The 18,512-nt window shown below is 37.6% G+C and overlaps 1 protein-coding gene across 1 annotated transcript in view; it reads right to left on the reverse strand.

Annotated features, from left to right (window-relative positions):
• LANCL2 (LanC like glutathione S-transferase 2) overlaps nucleotides 1-18,512 on the reverse strand; it is a 66,900-nt gene that overhangs the window by 22,347 nt on the left and 26,041 nt on the right. Inside the window, exon 2 of the mRNA XM_058725514.1 lies at nucleotides 12,927-13,044. Coding sequence (XP_058581497.1) covers nucleotides 12,927-13,044 — 118 coding nt within the window. The remainder of the gene's footprint in view (nucleotides 1-12,926; nucleotides 13,045-18,512) is intronic.

An 18,512-nucleotide genomic window follows, 5' to 3' on the forward strand; every position in this document is an offset into this window, starting at 1 on the left:
ATTCAACCAACTGAGCCAGCCAGGTGCCCCAACAACCTTCCTATTTTAGATTAAGGAACAAATCCAGGCACTCAAGTGAACCAGAGAGGAGCTTTTTTCTGGAAACCTATAGAGGATGACCTGTTCGGCTTCTGAAAGCCTGCTATTATTCCTGGACCCCAGTCACTATGACAGCTAAATAAAAGAAATGAATCTGTATAAATATATACTTACTGAAATATATTGCAGAAAAAGTATTGATGGAAATGATATGATAGTGAAAAGGACACACAAAATATTTATTCATGTTTCAACTGGGATTCTCTAATATTATGTTCTTCGTCTAATATCCACTCTCATTTCTATTATTTTTCATTTTGCTTTAATTTTTTCACTTGAGTATAGCTGGCACACAATGTCACAGCAGTTTCACGTGCATGACACAGCATGGTCATTCAACATCTCTGTATGGTACACTATGCATTTTGCTTTTTACATTTCTCTAAATAGGTAGTTTCTTTTTCTTTAACTCTCCATTTCAGGGTATCCTACTTCCCTTTCAAATTCTTAACATCTCTCTCTACATATATTTGAAAAGACCTTTTCTCATTACTCATTTCTTTAAAGCTTTTAAGTCGAACAGCTATAAAAGTACCATATTTGTAAGCCTAGAAAAAATAGCCTTCCATATGAATTGCTTATAAGCTCCTAGAGTTAAGGTTTTTTTGTATTCAAAAAATTGACATTATAAACATAGAAAGCAAGTTAAAAGTGACACATTTCAAACATAATCACTATAGAAGGTTTACAAATAAGTACTTCATGATTGACTGAGAAATCCATAAAAATAGAATGATGATGTGGTCAGCTTGTGACCCTAAAAACCAATAGTTATGTGTATTCAATGCTTAAATATTTTATTTATTTATTTATTTAGTTAGTTAGTTAATTAGTTAGTTATGAGCAAGAACAAGCAAGCAGGGGAACGTGGCAGATGGAGAGAGGGAGAGAGTGAGAGAGGGAGGGAGGGAGGGAGAAGGAGAGGGAGAATCTTAAGCAGGCTCCATGCTCAGCACGGAGCCCGACACAGGGCTCAATCTCACAACCCTGAGATCGTGACCTGAGCCAAAATCAAGAGTTGGCCACTCAGTTGACTGACACACCAAGGCACTCCACTGCTTAAACATTTTAAAGTAAATGACAGGCAAACTATTTTTTTTTAAAAGACATCCTAACTTTCTGCCCTTGAAAACTTCAGTATAAACATCTAAAATATATAAACCTATTTTATAAGCCAAAGTAGCATTATAACTATCAAATTAATAATTAGTAAGGGAGACTGAGTTGTGGTTATTTTTTTGGTAAATATTTATGTCAGTTTTGGTACCAGTATTATCCTTGCTTCATAAAATAACAGGAAGTATTCCTTATTTTCCTATCTTTTGAAACATTTAAAAGGAGCAAAGGAAAAAAAAAGGAACACTGAGACTTCCTGTTCTTTTTTTATTATTTTAATTTATTTTTAATTCCAGTACAGTAAAGGTACAGTGTTATATTAGTTTCAGGTGTACAATATAGTGATTCAACAATTCCATATATTACTCACTGCTCATCACAAATGCACTCCTTAATCTCCATTACCTATTTCACGCCCCCCCCCCCCCCCCACCTCCCCTCTGGTAACCATCTCCATCTCTGTAGTTAAGAGTCTGGTTCTTTTTCTTCTTCTCTCTTTTTTTTTTTTTGTTTGTCTTGATTTCCTTTGTTTGTTTAGTTTCTTAAATTGCACACATGAATGAAATCATATGGTATTTGTCTTTCTCTGATTTATTTCACTTAGCATTATACCTTCTAGATCTATCCATGTTGTTGCAAATGGCAAGATCTCATTCTGTTTTATGGCTAATATTCCATTGTACGTATGTGTACATATATATATACAAATATATATACGTGTGTACATACACATACATATATATATATATACAAATATATATGTATGTGTATACACACACACACACATATATATATATATATATATATATATATATATATATATATATATATGTATATACCACATCTTCTTTATCCACTCATCTATTGATGGACACTTGGGCTGCTTCATAATTTGACTATTGTAAATGGTGCTGCAATAAACATAGGCATGCATGTTATCTTTTCAAATTAGTGTTTCTGTTTTCTTTGGATAAATACTCAAGCAGTGAAATTTTTGCATCATATGGTAATTCTATTTTTAATTTTTTGAGGAAACTTCATACCATTTTCCAGAGTGGCTGCACCAGTTTGTACTATCAACAGTGCAAGAGGGTTCCTTTTTCTCCACATCTTTGCCAACTCTAGTTTCTTGTGTTTTTGATTTTAGCCATTCTAACAGGTGTGAGGTGATGTCTCCTTGCTGTTAAGATTTGCATTTCCCTGATAATTAGTGATGTTGAGCATTTTTTCATGTGTCTGTTGATCATCTGACCATCTGGATGTCTTCTTTGGAGAAATGTCTGTTCCTGTCTTCTGCCCATTTTTAATTGGATTATTTGTTTATTTGGTGTTGAGCTGTTTAAGTTCTTGATATACTTCTGATAGTAACCCTTTATCAGATATGTCATTTGCAAATATCTCCTCCCATTCAATAGGCTGTCTTTTAGTTTTGTTGACTGTTTCCTTTGCTATGCAAAAGCTTTTTGTTTTGATGTAGTCCCACAAAAAAAGTAGCACTGGGATTTCCTGTTCTTTTAAGGAAATTGCCTTTTTTTGTTTGTTGTTTGTTTTCCCCTAGTTTTACTAAGATAAAACTGACAAAATTGTGTATATGTAAGTGTACAACAGAGTGATTTGATATACTTATGCATTATGAAAATATTACCACAACCAGGTTAGCACATCTACCACCTCGCATACCATTTATTGAAAGTGTGTGATGAGAACACTTATGATCTACTCTTAGCAAATTGCAATTATATAATACAGTATTATGAACTATAGGTACAATGCTGTACATTACATCTAAAGAACGGACATGTCTTATAACTGAAGGTTTGTAGTCTTTGACCACCACCTCTCCCATTTTCCCCACCCCAGCCCTGGTAATCACCACTGAACTCTGTCTCTATGAGCTCAATTCCTTTTTTTTTAGAATTTACATATATGTGAGATCACTGAATTTTTTCCTTTCTGTCTCTTTTATTTCACTTCATATAATGTCCTCTAGGACCACCCATGTTGTCACAAATGACAGGATTTCGTTCTTTCTCATGACTTAATAATGTTCCATTACATCCATGCAGATGTAGGTATAGATGCAGACGTAGATTTAGATATCAGTATGTATCACAACTTCTTTACCCATTTAACCATTGATATGTACTAAGGTTGTTTCCATCTCGTGGCTATTGTGAATAATGCTCCAATGACCATAGGGGTACATACATCTTTTTGAGTTAAGTTTTTCCTTTGGAAAATACCCAGAAGTGGAATTGCTGGATCATCTGGTAGTTCTATTTTTAATTTTTTGAGGAACCTCCATCCTGCGTTTTTCATAATGGCGGCACCGATTTACATTCTCACCAACAATGTACTAGGGTTCCCCTTACACCACGTCCTTGGCAACATTTGTCATCTCTTCTATTTTTGATAAAAGCCATCTTAATAGGTGTGAGGTGATATCTTATTATGGTCTTGATTTGCATTTCCTGATAATTAGTGAAGGTGAATACTTTTTTGTGTATGTGTCAGCCAGTTGTATAAGCCTTCTTTGAGAAACTATCCACCCAGGTCCTTGGCCCATTTTAATTAAATCATTACTATTATCATCATCATCATCACCATCATTATTATTGTTATTATTTATTACCATTATAATTTTTGCTATTGAGTTGTAGAAGTTTCTTATATATTCTGGATACTGACACCTTAGCATAAACATGGTTTGCAAATATTTTCTCCCTATCTGTGAGTTGCAGAATCCTTTTAGTTTGATGTAGTACCACCTGTTTATTTTTTCTTTTGTTGCCTATGCTTTTGGTGTCATATACAAATAATCATTGTTAAGATCCACGTCAAGGAGCTTTTCCCCTACATATTTTTCTAGGAGTTTTCAGGCATTATATTTAAAGCCTTTAATCCATTGTGAGCTAATTTTTGAGAGTGGTGAAAGATAGGGGTCCAGTTTCATTCTGTTGCATGTGGCTCTCCAGTTTTCCCAATACAATTTATTGAAGAGATGATTTTGTTGCCTTTGCCAAGGATTATTAGCCATTTATGCATAGGTTTATTTCTGTCTTCTCGATTCTGTTCCATTCAGCTATTGTGTCTGTTTTCATGCCAGTATTACATTGCTTTGATTACTATAACGTTGCAATATATTATGAAATCAGAATGATACCTCTGGCTTCATTCCTTGCTGCTAATTCCTTGCTCTAATGCATACACTGTTTCACCTGATGATATCTCATAATTCACAGAGGCTTTCTCACTCTTTTTTCATTCTTTTTACTTTTTTCTCCTCTGACTGGATAAGTATAAATGATCCTGCCTTTAAGTTCACAGATTCTTTTGTTCCACTTGCCTCATTCTGCTGTTGGTGCTTTCAACTGCATTTTTCCATTTCATTCATTGTATTCTTCAGCTCCCCAATTCCTCTTTGATTTTTTTTTATGGTTTCTATCTCTCTGTTAAACTTTTTATGTATTGTTTACCTGATTTCATTCTGTGTTTTCTGGCAGCTTATTGAGCACCTTCAAAACAATTAATTTGAATTCCTTATCAAGCAAGCAGTGTGTCTCAAATTTTTGTTTGGAAGTTGTCTTTTTAGATGCTCTACCTCTTCTAGGCTGAGATTTAGTAGATTATATATTCACGAGAATTATCCATTTCACACATATTGTGAAATAAATTTATAGACAGTGAAAAGAAACGTGGTTTCTAAAATTTCCTTGGTTTCAATTGTTTCCCCATTTCATTTATCATGTTTCTGTGTCTTCTTTCCCTATCTGCAACTTGTTTGAATCTTAAGTCTATGATTATAAGTAATCAATGTAAGCTTATGCCTGTGTTTCCTCAATATTTTAGCTAGTTCTCCACTATAGGGTTGGGGCCTATTTTTTTTTTTTTTTTTGTAAATGGCCAGATAGCAACTTTATGTTAGGCTTAGAGTTGCTTATTCAGTCTCTGATGCATATTCTTCTGTATATTTCAAAATTCTTTTTTTTTCTTTTTTTTTTTTTTAATTTAAATTCAAATTAGTTAACATAAAGTGTAGTCTTGGCTTTAGGAGTAGAACCCAGCGATTCATCTCTTATACATGACACCCAGTGCTCATCCCAAAGAGTGCCTTCCTTAATGCCTATCACCTGTTTTACCCATTCCCCCACCAACCATCCCTCTAGCAACCCTCAGTTTGTTCTTTCTCTGACTGACTTATTTCGCTTAGCATAATACTTTCTAGTTCCACTCGTTGTTGCAAATGGCAAGATTTCGTTCTTTTTCATCACCAAGTAGTATTCCATACACACACACACACACACACACACACACACACACACACATCTTCTTTATCCATTCATCAGTTGATGGACACTTGGGCTCTTTCCGTAATTTGGCTATTGTTGATAGTGCTACTATAAACATTGGGGTGCATATGTCCCTTCAAATCAGCATTTTGTATCCTTTGGGTAAATACGTAGTAGTGTAATTGCTGGGTAATAGGGTAGTTCTATTTTTAATTTTCTGAGGAACCTCCATACTGTTTTCCAGGGTGGCCGCACCAGTTTGCATTCCCACCAAGCTGCAGCAACTTCTTACTTGGCATGTCTCCAGAGGCAAGAAAAATAAAAGCAAAAATGAACTATTGGGACCTCATCAAGATAAAAAGCTTCTGCACACTGAAGGAAACAATAAACAAAACTAAAAGGCAACTGACAGAATGTGAGAAGATATGTGCAAACGACATATCAGATAAATGGTTAGTATCCAAAATCTATGAAGAATTTATCAAACTCAATACTCAACAAACAAATAACCCAGTGAAGAAATGGGCAGAAGACATGAACAAACATTTTTCCAAAGAATACATCCAGATGGCCAACAGACACATGAAAAGATGCTCAACATCACTCATCATCAGGGAAATACAAATCAAAACTACAATGAGATACCACTTCACACCTGTCAGAATGGCTATGATTAACAACTCTGGAAACAACAGATGTTGGTGAGGATGTGGAGAAAGGGGAACTAAATATATACTAGCAATAAGAGTTCTGTTCCACATTACGACCAGGAATTGGTATCGTCAACGTTTTGGATTTTGACAATCACTTAATAACATAAGATGTTAAACATCTTTTCATATACTTATTTCCCATCTGTATTATCTTCTTCGGTGAGGGTCCTTTCAGTTTTTTTTGCACATTTTGTAATAGGGTTGTTTGTTTCTTATTGAGTAGTAAGAGCTCTTTGTATATATTCCATAAAAATCCAAAAATGTCTTTTGCAAATACTTTCTCCTTGTCTGTGGCTTGTCTTCCCATTCTCTTGACATTATCTTTCTCAGAGCAGTTTTTAATTTTAACTAAGGCCAGTTTATCATTTATTTCTTTCATGAATCATGCCTTTGGTGTCATATATAAAAAGGCCATCTAGGTGTTCATCTATGTTATCATCTAGCTTTATCATTTTCCATTTTCCATCTAGGCCTATGATCCATTTTGAGTGAATTCTGTTTTTTGAAAGGTGTCTAAAGTAATTTGTTGCATGTGCATGCCCAGTTGTGCCAGCATCACTGGTTAAAATGACTATCTTTGCTCCACTGTATTACTTTTACTTCTTTGTCAAAGACCAGTGGACTATGTTTGCTAAACTACATTTAAGCAAGTCCATTTCTAGGCTCTCTATTCTACTCTATCCATCTACTTGTCTATTGTTCTTAAAAAAAAAAAAAAAGTTTATTTTATGAAAGAGCATGAGCAGAGTACAGGGACAGAGGGAGAGAGAGAGAAAAAATCCCAAGCAGGCTCCACACTCAGCATGGAGCCTGTTACATGTGGGGCTCGATTTCACGACCCTGAGGTCAAAATCGAGAGTCAGATGCTTAACTGACTGAGCCACCCAGACACCCGTTTGTCTGTTCTTGCACCAGTCCCACACTGTTTTGATCATTGTAGCTTTATAGTAAGTCCTACTTTCAGGTAGTAACACTCCTCCAACTTTGTTCTTTTAATACTGAGTTGGCTATTCTGGATATTTTGCCTTTCCATATAAACATTAGAATCAGCTTGTCAATATCCACAAAATAACTTGCTCCAATTTTAACTGCCATTGCATTGAATCTATATATCAAGGTGAAAAAAAAAAAAGACAATATTGAGTCTTCCTATCCATGAACATGGACTATCTTTCTATTTATTTAGTTCTCCTTTGATATCATTCATAGGACACTTGTAGTTTACCTCATGTAGGCTTTGTACATACTTTGTTAAATTTATACCTATTTCATTTGGGGGGGTGTTAATATATATGATATTGGGTTTTAATTTCAAATTCCACTTATTCATTGTTGTTATATAGTGAAGTGAACTCGTTTTTGTATATTAACCTCATGTCCTGCAACTTTGCAATAAGTGCTTATTGATTTTTTATTTATTTTTTTATTTTATTATTATTTTATTATTTTTTTAGAGAGAGCAAGAGAGTGAAAGCAGGTGAGGGAAAGACAGAGAGGGAGAGAGAGTAGCAACTCAAGCAGGCTCCATGCCCAGCACAGAGCCTGATGTGGGGCTTGATCTCATGACCCTGGGCCTGGGATCATAACATGAGCCAAAATCAAGAGCTGACCAACTGAGCCACCCAGGAGCCCCTGGGTTATTTCTGATTTTCTACATAGAATGATAATGCCATCTGCAGGGGCAGATTTATTTCTTCCTTCCCAATCTTTATACTTTTTTATTTCCTTTTATTGTTTCATTGCATTAGTTAGGACTTCTGGTAACAGGAATTTACATAAGAACTTAAAAAAAAAGCATTTCCATCTCTCTACTTACGTTATTATTCTTGCATGTTTATTTTTTTCACTAAAATCCTTAACATATTAATCATAGTATTTGAAAATTCCTGGTTTGATAATGCTAACATTCCTGCTATATCTGATTTTAGGTCTGATGTTTATTTACTCACTTCAAAATGTTTTATTTTATTTTTTTGCCTTTTAGTATTCCTGGTAATTTTTTTTAAGTTTATTCTTCTATTTTGATAGAGAGAGAGAGTGTACAAGCGGGGAAGGAGCAGTGAGGGGGGGAGAGAGAATCCCAAGCAGGTTCCACACTGTCAGCATGGAGCCTGATGTTGGGCTTTAACTCACAAACCATGAGATCATGACCTGAGCCAAATTCAAGAGTCTGATGCTTAACCCACTGAGCCACCCAAGTGCCCCATTCCTTGTCATTTTTTATGCAAAGTAGATATAATGTACTGGGTAAAAGAAACTGCAGTATCTAGTCCTTTAGTGATGTGGTAGTAAGGAATAGGGGAGTGGGAGCTTTCTATGGTTCTATGATTAGGTCTTAGTCTTTTTGTGCGTCTATGCCCCTGGACTATGAACTTCACTAGAGCTTCTTAGTGTTTTCTTCTCTGTAGGCTGGACAGGATAGTTATAAGGGGGGTGGAGTTGGGTATTTCCCTTCCCCCAGGGAAGTCTGGGTTCAATAAAACTCCAGTGGGTAAGGCTCTGGTAAAAACTTTTCTCCTGAGGGCTGGTCTTGTTATGAAAAAGATTGCTCTGGCATACTTCAGAATGGTTCCTTTTCCCTCCCCTTTCCAGAAGCACAAAGGGATTGTTCTCCAGTATCCACAGTGAGGACCTGAGAGGTCTCCCGGAGTTGACCTCACAAAAAAGTGTGGAAGCCTCCTCATAACTGGGTCTACCTAGAGGCTTTTGTACTCTCATATTCATTCAGACTCGACCTCTAGAAATTCATCAGTTAAAGTTTAAATTTCTTTTCCCCACACAGCTTCTCATGGAGGTTTCTTCTTGCGGATCTGTTCTCCGGTAAACTGATTTTTCTCTCTCTCCCTGTTTATCTCTTCTATTTTTGGTGTAGCCATTTGTTCTATGACCTCACCTCATTGACGGCTGTAAGAACTGTTACTCTCAGTTTGTTCAGATTTTTACTTGTTAGGGTGCAGTGGCAACTTCTAAAGTCATTGCATCCCAGACCAGAAACTAGAACTCTCTCTTCATTTTATGGGTTTTTTTTTTTCCATTTTTATGGTATTGCTGTGCTTTCTGTAGTATCACTATTCAGCCTCACATTATTTTATTGTCTTTCCATCTCTTTTTTGAGTTCCCTTGGTTCTGCTTTGTGACCCAATTGCTTAAGTAAGTTCCAAAATCAATGTTGAAAATGCTGCAAATTTTCTCCACATTGTAATGGTATCTTCCCAATGTTTTGTCTTCTATTAACAACATGTGATATTCCTGCTTTTTCTAATATTATGTATACAATTGAATTTTTTCCTTAAGTTTGAATTAGATGAATTTTTCTCAATCAACTATTATTAACAGGAAGATTCTCTAAAAGAGGGAAAGGATGAGGATATCTTTCCCAGCTAAAAAAGCCTTCATCTCAAGGGCATCCTCTTCTTATTAAGTGACAAACTTTATTCGTATATGGTGACTTGGGGTGACCAGATTTCCTTTGATTCGCATACCCATTCTGGTTTCACAAGGGCTCCTATCACTGATGTTTCCTTCCTTACCTACACAATTAGCAGTGCCACCAGGGATGCAGTTCCTGCCTTATACAACAGGCCCTCTTTTTGGAATGGTTTTTAAAAAATTCTGTAACCTCGGGACACCTGGGTGACTCAGCTGGTTAAGCGTCCAACTTCAGCTCAGGTCACGATCTTGTGGTTCATGGGTTTGAGCCCTGCGTCGGGCTCTGTGCTGACAGCTCAGGGCCTGGAGCCTGCTTTAGATTCTGTGTCTCCTTCTCTCTCTGCCCCTCCCCCACTCACAATCTGTCTCTCTCTTACAAATAAATAAACATTAAAAATTATTTTAAATTCTGTAACCTCTGTTCCCTATATACTCTCCATACTTTTTTTTTTTTTTTTTTTTTTTTTTTTTTTTTTTTTTTTTTTTTTTGCCTCTCTTCCTTGCCCACTTCATACTCAGATATGCCTGCAAAAACTCCCTCTCTGGGTATCTCATCCTTCTGAGAATAATTATTTCTTTTTTTTTTTTTTTTTTTTTAATTTTTTTTTTCAACGTTTTTTATTTATTTTTGGGACAGAGAGAGACAGAGCATGAACGGGGGAGGGGCAGAGAGAGAGAGGGAGACACAGAATCGTTAGCAGGCTCCAGGCTCCGAGCCATCGGCCCAGAGCCCGACGCGGGGCTCGAACTCACGGACCGCGAGATCATGACCTGGCTGAAGTCGGACGCTTAACCGACTGCGCCACCCAGGCGCCCCTGAGAATAATTATTTCTTGATTTGGGAGACGGGGAATTGCAGAATACAACTTGCCACCCATGGGTCCTTTGGCTTTCTTCACCTGGACACCATTGTGGTTTTCCACAGTCATTTTGGGTTCGATTTATTTTTCATCCATTATTATTTGGTGTATTCTCTATCTCACAATTTTGCCTAAAAATTAAATTGTGGGTACTTCATTCATTCTTCTTGATTATACAGTTTTAGGAGACAAGATAGGAGAAGCATGGGTATAAATACATTCCATAGTGCTACCTGAATCCCAGAGTCCTAAATATTACTTTTAATCATTCACACCAAATACCTCTATCATAGCTCTATCAGTGATTCTAAAAGATGACAATAAATGAGGATTCTTAAGAAATATTGATTCTTGGACTCCTCCACCTAAGATCCTCATTTTGTCATTTTGGGATGAAGGCTCATAATATTTTGTTTATTATAAAGCCCTCTGAGTGTTTCTGATGCATAGCATTTAGGACCTAATAAAATTAGGACCTAAAATTGTATGTTAAAATTAGCATTTAGGACCTAATAAAATTAAAACTGCTATTTCAACAAGAGGAAATATTTTAAGTAAAAGACTTATTACTTATATGTGGAATTTAAGAAACAAAACAGATGAACATAGGGGAAAGAGAAAATACAAAGGGAGAGGGAAACAAACCATAACGGACTCTTAACTATAAAGAACAGACTGAGGGTTTGCTGGAGGGGAGGTGGGTGGGGAAATGGGTTAAATGGGTGATGGGTATTAAGGAAGGCATCTCATGTTGGGATGAGCACTGGGTGTTATATGTAAGTGATGAACCACTAAATTCTACTCTTAAAACCAATATTATACTATATGTTAACTAACTAGAATTTAACTAAAATTTTGAACTAAACAACAAAAACTACTTCAAAACATATGTTTAAAACAAGAAAGATGTGATACACACACACACACACACACACACACACACACACACATATACACACACAATGGGACATTAGCCTAAAAAGAATGAAATCTTGCCATTTGCAATGAGATGGATGGAGCTAGAATGTATTATGCTAAGCAAAGTCAGTCAGAGAAAGATTAAATACTGTATGATTTCCCTCATATGTGGGATTTAAGAAATAATACAGATGAACATAGGGGAAAGGGAAAAAAAAAAGAGTAAAGGAAACCACAAGAGACTCTTAACTATAGAGAATAAACTGATGGTTGATGGGCGGGGGGGGGGGGGGGGTAGGTAGGGTAAATGGGTGATGGGCATTAAGGAGAGCATTTGTGATAAGCACTGGGTGTTATATGTAAGTGATGAATCACTAAATTATACTTCTGAAACCATTATTACACTATATGTTAACTAAGTAAAATTTAAATAAAACTTTGAAATAAAAGAAAAAAAGGTGTTTTAGGGAAAATCTGTGCTAAGAGTAACTATGTTGTTTTTCCTTTCAAAATATCCTTCTTTGAATTTACTTCAAGTTAGCCAAAATTATCTAAATTTACATTAAGATAAATTTCTTTGGCTGTATAAGTTGAACTAACTCCATGTCTTCCTGGGTTTAAAAGTTTGAAAAATTTAATTGTAATGTCATTTATGTAAATGTTGTATTCATAATAGGCAAATATAAATAAAGCATCACAGAAATAAATATAAAAATAAACACAAATAAAAAAAGATTAGGAACTTGTTCGGTTGTGTATTGCAAAAGCAGGTATTGTATCGGTTCTCAGTATTCTAACATGTATACTTATGTCTATGCTGTTCATTGACTAAACTATAAAAGTTTAGCAAAGGCTATAAATCAATATGAAAATTATTATTGGCACTAATCATACTGTATAGTCTAATCCCTCAGAAGAAGGTCTTTATTTCCTTATACTCCGTAAGTAGTTATCATAATGTTCTGGCTACACGGTAAAATAATAAGAATATAAAGATTAGTTAAGGCAAGCTAATTTTGAAATTAAGTTTTTGGATGTAAAGTGTATTACTGGTTGCTTATTCAATTATTATCACTAAATTCAAAAGCAAAATCTTTATGTGTCCAAATGAGTCAAATGTGTACAAGCAATAGGTTAAATAGTTTAGGTACAATGGAGAAACCACATACCACAACTTGTCACAAAGATCAAAGTGTAAAGGCAAATAAAAAACTGAACCTACAGCAAGTTATCTCTTATTATACATTTTCATAGATACCCATAGATTAGGTGAAATAAATAATGCTATAAAAATATGACATACTACGTATCAAAGCTCAAATTTCAGGCAGAAAAGATTTCTTTAGAAATAAAATTCCGAAGTATCTCATCACTGAAGAAGTTCAAGATTTTGTTTAAAGGGTATAAAACTTTACCACTTTAAAGGAAGCAAATTTTAAATTCAAATGTTACAATTGTAATCCCCAAACAGAACATCAATTAACTATACCCTATATTCTCACCTGTCCAACCAGTATAAGCAGAGCAATCATGTGGATCAGCTGTCTTGAGCCCCTCTTCCATTTGCTGTAGAAGATCTTTGATTTTGGTCTGGATTCGCCTTGTGAAATTATGAATGATCTGAGAACCAAAAAGAAGACATAAATTTAAATTGCAGAAGAGTAGGGTAATATTGTAATACTTGAGTAGTCTAACTTGTCAGAACATGAGACAGTAATCATATTACTTGGCCCATTTCAATGCTTCATTGGTTACAGGGTCTCTACTTTGATATTATAAGGAAAATTGTTAGATGAGATAATGCCCTATATGGACTATAAGTCATTGGTAAAATTATAAAAAATAAGTTGTAGAAACCAAAGGAAAAACTATTTCTTAAAAAAAGACGGATTTGGGGCATCTGGGGGACTCAGTTGGTTGAGCATCCAACTCTTGATTTTGGCTCAGGTCATGATCCTGGAGTCATAGGATTAAGTCCCGCATCCAGTCCATACTGAACATGGAGCCTATTTAAGATTCTTTCTCTCTCTCTCTCTCTCTCTCCCCCCCTCTCCCCTGCTTGCGCTGTCTCTCTAAAATAAAAATTTTTTAAAAGATGGATTAGACTAAACAAAAAAAGATGGATTCAACTAAATGTTAACTTCTACCAGTTAAAGAATATAAGAAAAAGATGATTCAAAAATTAATGACCAGGGGGAAATAACTGTAATAGAAAACAATATAATAAAAAAAGACTACAACAATACAGAAATAGATATAAAATTATTGATGTACTTTTTAAAAAGAAAAAATCAAAAATATTCAATCACTTAGAAATTATCGAAAAGAAAATAAATACAAGTACCATGGTTTGCCTTATCAGATTAACAAATAATAACATTGAAAAATATGAAGTCCCCATGCTGCTAGGAGCTACAGAAACAAGTATCCTTTTTCACTGCTGGTAGTCTTTCTCAAGAGAAACAGCAATATTCTTCTTTTTTTCAATTTGTTTTTAACATTTATTTTTGAGAGAGCGAGCACGAGTGGGGGAGGAGAGAGAGAGAGAGGGAGACACAGAATCTGAAGCAGGCTGCAGGCTCCGAGCTGTTCACACAGAGCCCAACATGGGGCCTGAACCCACAGACTGAGAGATCATGACTGAGAGATCATGACCGGAGCCGAAGTCTGATGCCCAACAGGCTGAGCCACCCGGGAGCCCCAGCAATATTCTTAAATAGGTAGCTGATAGTGTTCAGATCTTTATGTCTCTGATGATTTTTGAAAAATCTACTGCTACACAAATTGCTGAGGTATATTAAGATACGTGATTATGGTCATGGGGTTTTCTATTTATTCCTTTAATTATTTATTGCTTTCATGTATTTTGTAGTTCTGTTGTTAGACATAGACAAATTTATGACTGTATGTCTTCCTGACAGAGTGACTTGTTATCCTAGTGAAATGTCCCTCTCTGGGACTATAGACAAAATGTTTTTGTGTTATTGCACAGTTAGGGCTTTCAGGGCAAATTTTACTGAAATTTGGGGTTCTGAACTAAAAGTAAACTTTAGGAATTAAGTTACAATTGAATACATTGTGAGGACTCCAGAGAGGTTTACTTAATCCCGGAGGTATGTGTTTACATTTCTGGGGGCTGTATGTATTTCTGAGTAGTAAAACTGAAGACCAATGGGCTTATCTTTTCATTGAGAGATTTATTTACACCCCCCCCCCCACAAAGACTTAGATATTTGCAATGAAACTCTCTCAGAAGAAGGGAAGAAGTTTCCTCTATTCCATTTGTAAAAAGCAGAGAAAAATTATTTCTTTTTTTACACTTTATTTTTTTTTTAATTTTTTCAACGTTTTTTATTTATTTTTGGGACAGAGAGAGACAGAGCATGAACGGGGGAGGGGCAGAGAGAGAGGGAGACACAGAATCGGAAACAGGCTCCAGGCTCCGAGCCATCAGCCCAGAGCCTGACGCGGGGCTCGAACTCACGGACCGCGAGATCGTGACCTGGCTGAAGTCGGACGCTTAACCGACTGCGCCACCCAGGCGCCCCTCTTTTTTTAATATTTGCCTATAATACATAGACTCTGTGTGTGGAGGACATCTGACCTGGCTTCATTGTGTTGTTCCATAGGCAAGACCTGAGACACGTGAAACCACTCACTGGCTATAGTCTGTCTGATAAATAATAAATCTCTGATCCAGAAACCTCTTGTGTACATTGAGGAAAAAATTAATTGATAAATAGTAAAAATCTAAATGAGGGTGAGATCGGCATCACTGCAGCATTGGGCGCACCTTATTTTTGTCCTGCAATAATAAAAATAAATCCACAAACATAAGTGCTTCTGTGTGAGTTGTGGAACCCAGCTCCTTGCACCACAGGACCCACGGTGGGTTTATTAGCTCACCGGTATACCAGATATCAGTACTTGCTGTAGAACCTACATGAGACTGTGAATTGGTTCCCGCCCCTCTCAGATGTGATCTGGGAGTGCATGCAGAACAGTGAGTTAAGCAATCACTTTCAGATCATAAAGTCTTTGGGGGAAGTCCTGATTTCCAGAGGAAAAGTTCCAACATCCACTAGAGGAAAAAAAATGAGTTTGTAGGCACTAGATTGGGTAAGACCTCATCTTTATCAACATCACCGCTTCCCGAAAGTGGTATAGCACAGGGCTAAATAGATGGCCTGTATTTTCTCCCACAGGGAAAAGGGAAAGTCTGGGCATGAATGAATGCCCAGTTTTCAAATTTGTGCAGGACTCTGCTGAAGAGACTCATTTTTCTCTCACGGCATCCAGAGCATCACTTAGAGAGCTCCATGAATGGGGAGAAGAGGCAAATCAGGGCTGTAGTATATAAGATTCTCAGAGGGCATAAAAGGGATATAGTTCCTGCTGATGTATGTGTTCCAGACTCCATCAGGTTCATGAAAAATCAAGGAAACAGGACATACCCAAAAGATCACAATCATCTTCCAAAAACCAAAGCGAAACAAAGACATGAAAATGTATGATTTACCCGATAAAGAATTCAAAAAAGCTGTTTTAAGGAAACTCAATGAGTACAAGAAAATACAGAAAGAAAACTTAAGGAAATCAGGAAAAGAACACATAACCAAAATGAGAAATTTAACAGAGATAGAAATCATAGAAAAGAATCAATGATAAACTCTGGAGTTGAAGAATTTAATGGAATAGAATCACAACAGAGAGAATCAAAAGCAGAGTAGACCAAACAGAAGATAGAATGAGTTAGAGGACAGGCACTTTGAAACACCCAGTCTGAAGACAAAAAAGAAAAACAAACTAGAGAGTGAAGAAAGCCTATGTGATCTATAGGACACTTATAAAACAAAACAAAACAAAAACAAATTTCTGAATCAGTTCCACAAAGAGAAGAGATGAGGGAACAGAAAGCTTAAAGAAATAATGCAGAGGAATAGTCCGGAAGATGGCGGCGTAGGAGGACGCTGGGCTCACCGCGCGTCCTGCTGATCACTTAGATTCCGCCTACACCTGCCTAAAGAACCCAGAAAACCGCCAGAGGATTAGCAGAACGGAGTCTCCGGAGCCAAGCGCAGACGAGAGGCCCACGGAAGAGGGTAGGAAGGGCGGCGAGGCGGTGCGCGCTCCACGGACTGGCGGGAGGGAGCTGGGGCGGAGGGGCGGCTCGCCGGCCAAGCAGAGCCCCCGAGTCCGGCTGGCAAAAGCGGAGGGGCCGGACGGACTGTGTTCCGACAGCAAGCGCGACTTAGCGTCTGGGAGGTCAGAAGTTAACAGCTCTGCTCAGAAAGCGGGAAGGCTGGAGGACAAAGGGAGGGAGAGCTGCTGAGCCCCCGGACGGCAGAGCTCAGCTTGGCGGGGAACAAAGGCGCTCGCCAGCGCCATCTCCCCCGCCCATCCCCCAGCCAAAATCCCAAAGAGAACCAGTTCCTGCCAGGGAACTTGCTCGCTCCGCGCAAACACCCAACTCTGTGCTTCTGCGGAGCCAAACCTCCGGCAGCGGATCTGACTCCCTCCCGCTGCCACAGGGCCCCTCCTGAAGTGGATCACCTAAGGAGAAGCGAGCTAAGCCTGCCCCTCCCGCCCCCGTGCACCTTGCCTACCCACCCCAGCTAATACGCCAGCTCCCCAGCACCACAAGCCTGGCAGTGTGCAAGTAGACCAGACGGGCCACACCACCCCACAGTGAATCCCGCCCCTAGGAGAGGGGAAGAGAAGGCACACACCAGTCTGACTGTGGCCCCAGCGGTGGGCTGGGGGCAGACATCAGGTCGGACTGCGGCCCCGCCCACCAACTCCAGTTATACACCACAGCACGGGGGAAGTGCCCTGCGGGTCCTCACCACTCCAGGGACTGTCCAAAATGACCAAACGGAAGAATTCCCCTCAGAAGAATCTCCAGGAAATAACAACAGCTAATGAACTGATCAAAAAGGATTTAAATAATATAACAGAAAGTGAATTTAGAATAATAGTCATAAAATTAATCGCTGGGCTTGAAAACAGTATACAGGACAGCAGAGAATCTCTTGCTACAGAGATCAAGGGACTAAGGCACAGTCACGAGGAGCTGAAAAACGCTTTAAACGAAATGCAAAACAAAATGGAAACCACGACGGCTCGGATTGAAGAGGCAGAGGAGAGAATAGGTGAACTAGAAGATAAAGTTATGGAGAAAGAGGAAGCTGAAAGAAAGAGAGATAAAAAAATCCAGGAGTATGAGGGGAAAATTAGAGAACTAAGTGATACACTAAAAAGAAATAATATACGCATAATTGGTATCCCAGAGGAGGAAGAGAGAGGGAAAGGTGCTGAAGGGGTACTTGAAGAAATTATAGCTGAGAACTTCCCTGAACTGGGGAAGGAAAAAGGCATTGAAATACAAGAGGCACAGAGAACTCCCTTCAGACGTAACTTGAATTGATCTTCTGCACGACATATCATAGTGAAACTGGCAAAATACAAGGATAAAGAGAAAATTCTGAAAGCAGCAAGGGATAAACGTGCCCTCACATATAAAGGGAGACCTATAAGACTCGTGACTGATCTCTCCTTTGAAACTTGGCAGGCCAGAAAGGCTTGGCACGATATCTTCAGTGTGCTAAACAGAAAAAATATGCAGCCGAGAATCCTTTATCCAGCAAGTCTGTCATTTAGAATAGAAGGAGAGATAAAGGTCTTCCCAAACAAACAAAAACTGAAGGAATTTGTCACCACGAAACCAGCCCTACAAGAGATCCTAAGGGGGATCCTGTGAGACAAAGTACCAGAGACATCACTACAAGCATAAAACATACAGACATCACAATGACTCTAAACCCGTATCTTTCTATAATAACACTGAATGTAAATGGATTAAATGCGCCAACCAAAAGACATAGGGTATCAGAATGGATAAAAAAACAAGACCCATCTATTTGCTGTCTACAAGAGACCCATTTTAGATCTGAGGACACCTTTAGATTGAGAGTGAGGGGATGGAGAACTATTTATCATGCTACTGGAAGCCAAAAGAAAGCTGGAGTAGCCATACTTATATCAGACAAACTAGACTTTAAATTAAAGGCTGTAACAAGAGATGAAGA

This window comes from Neofelis nebulosa, chromosome 4, assembly GCF_028018385.1.
Source record: "Neofelis nebulosa isolate mNeoNeb1 chromosome 4, mNeoNeb1.pri, whole genome shotgun sequence".
Classification (NCBI taxonomy): Eukaryota; Metazoa; Chordata; class Mammalia; order Carnivora; family Felidae; genus Neofelis; species Neofelis nebulosa.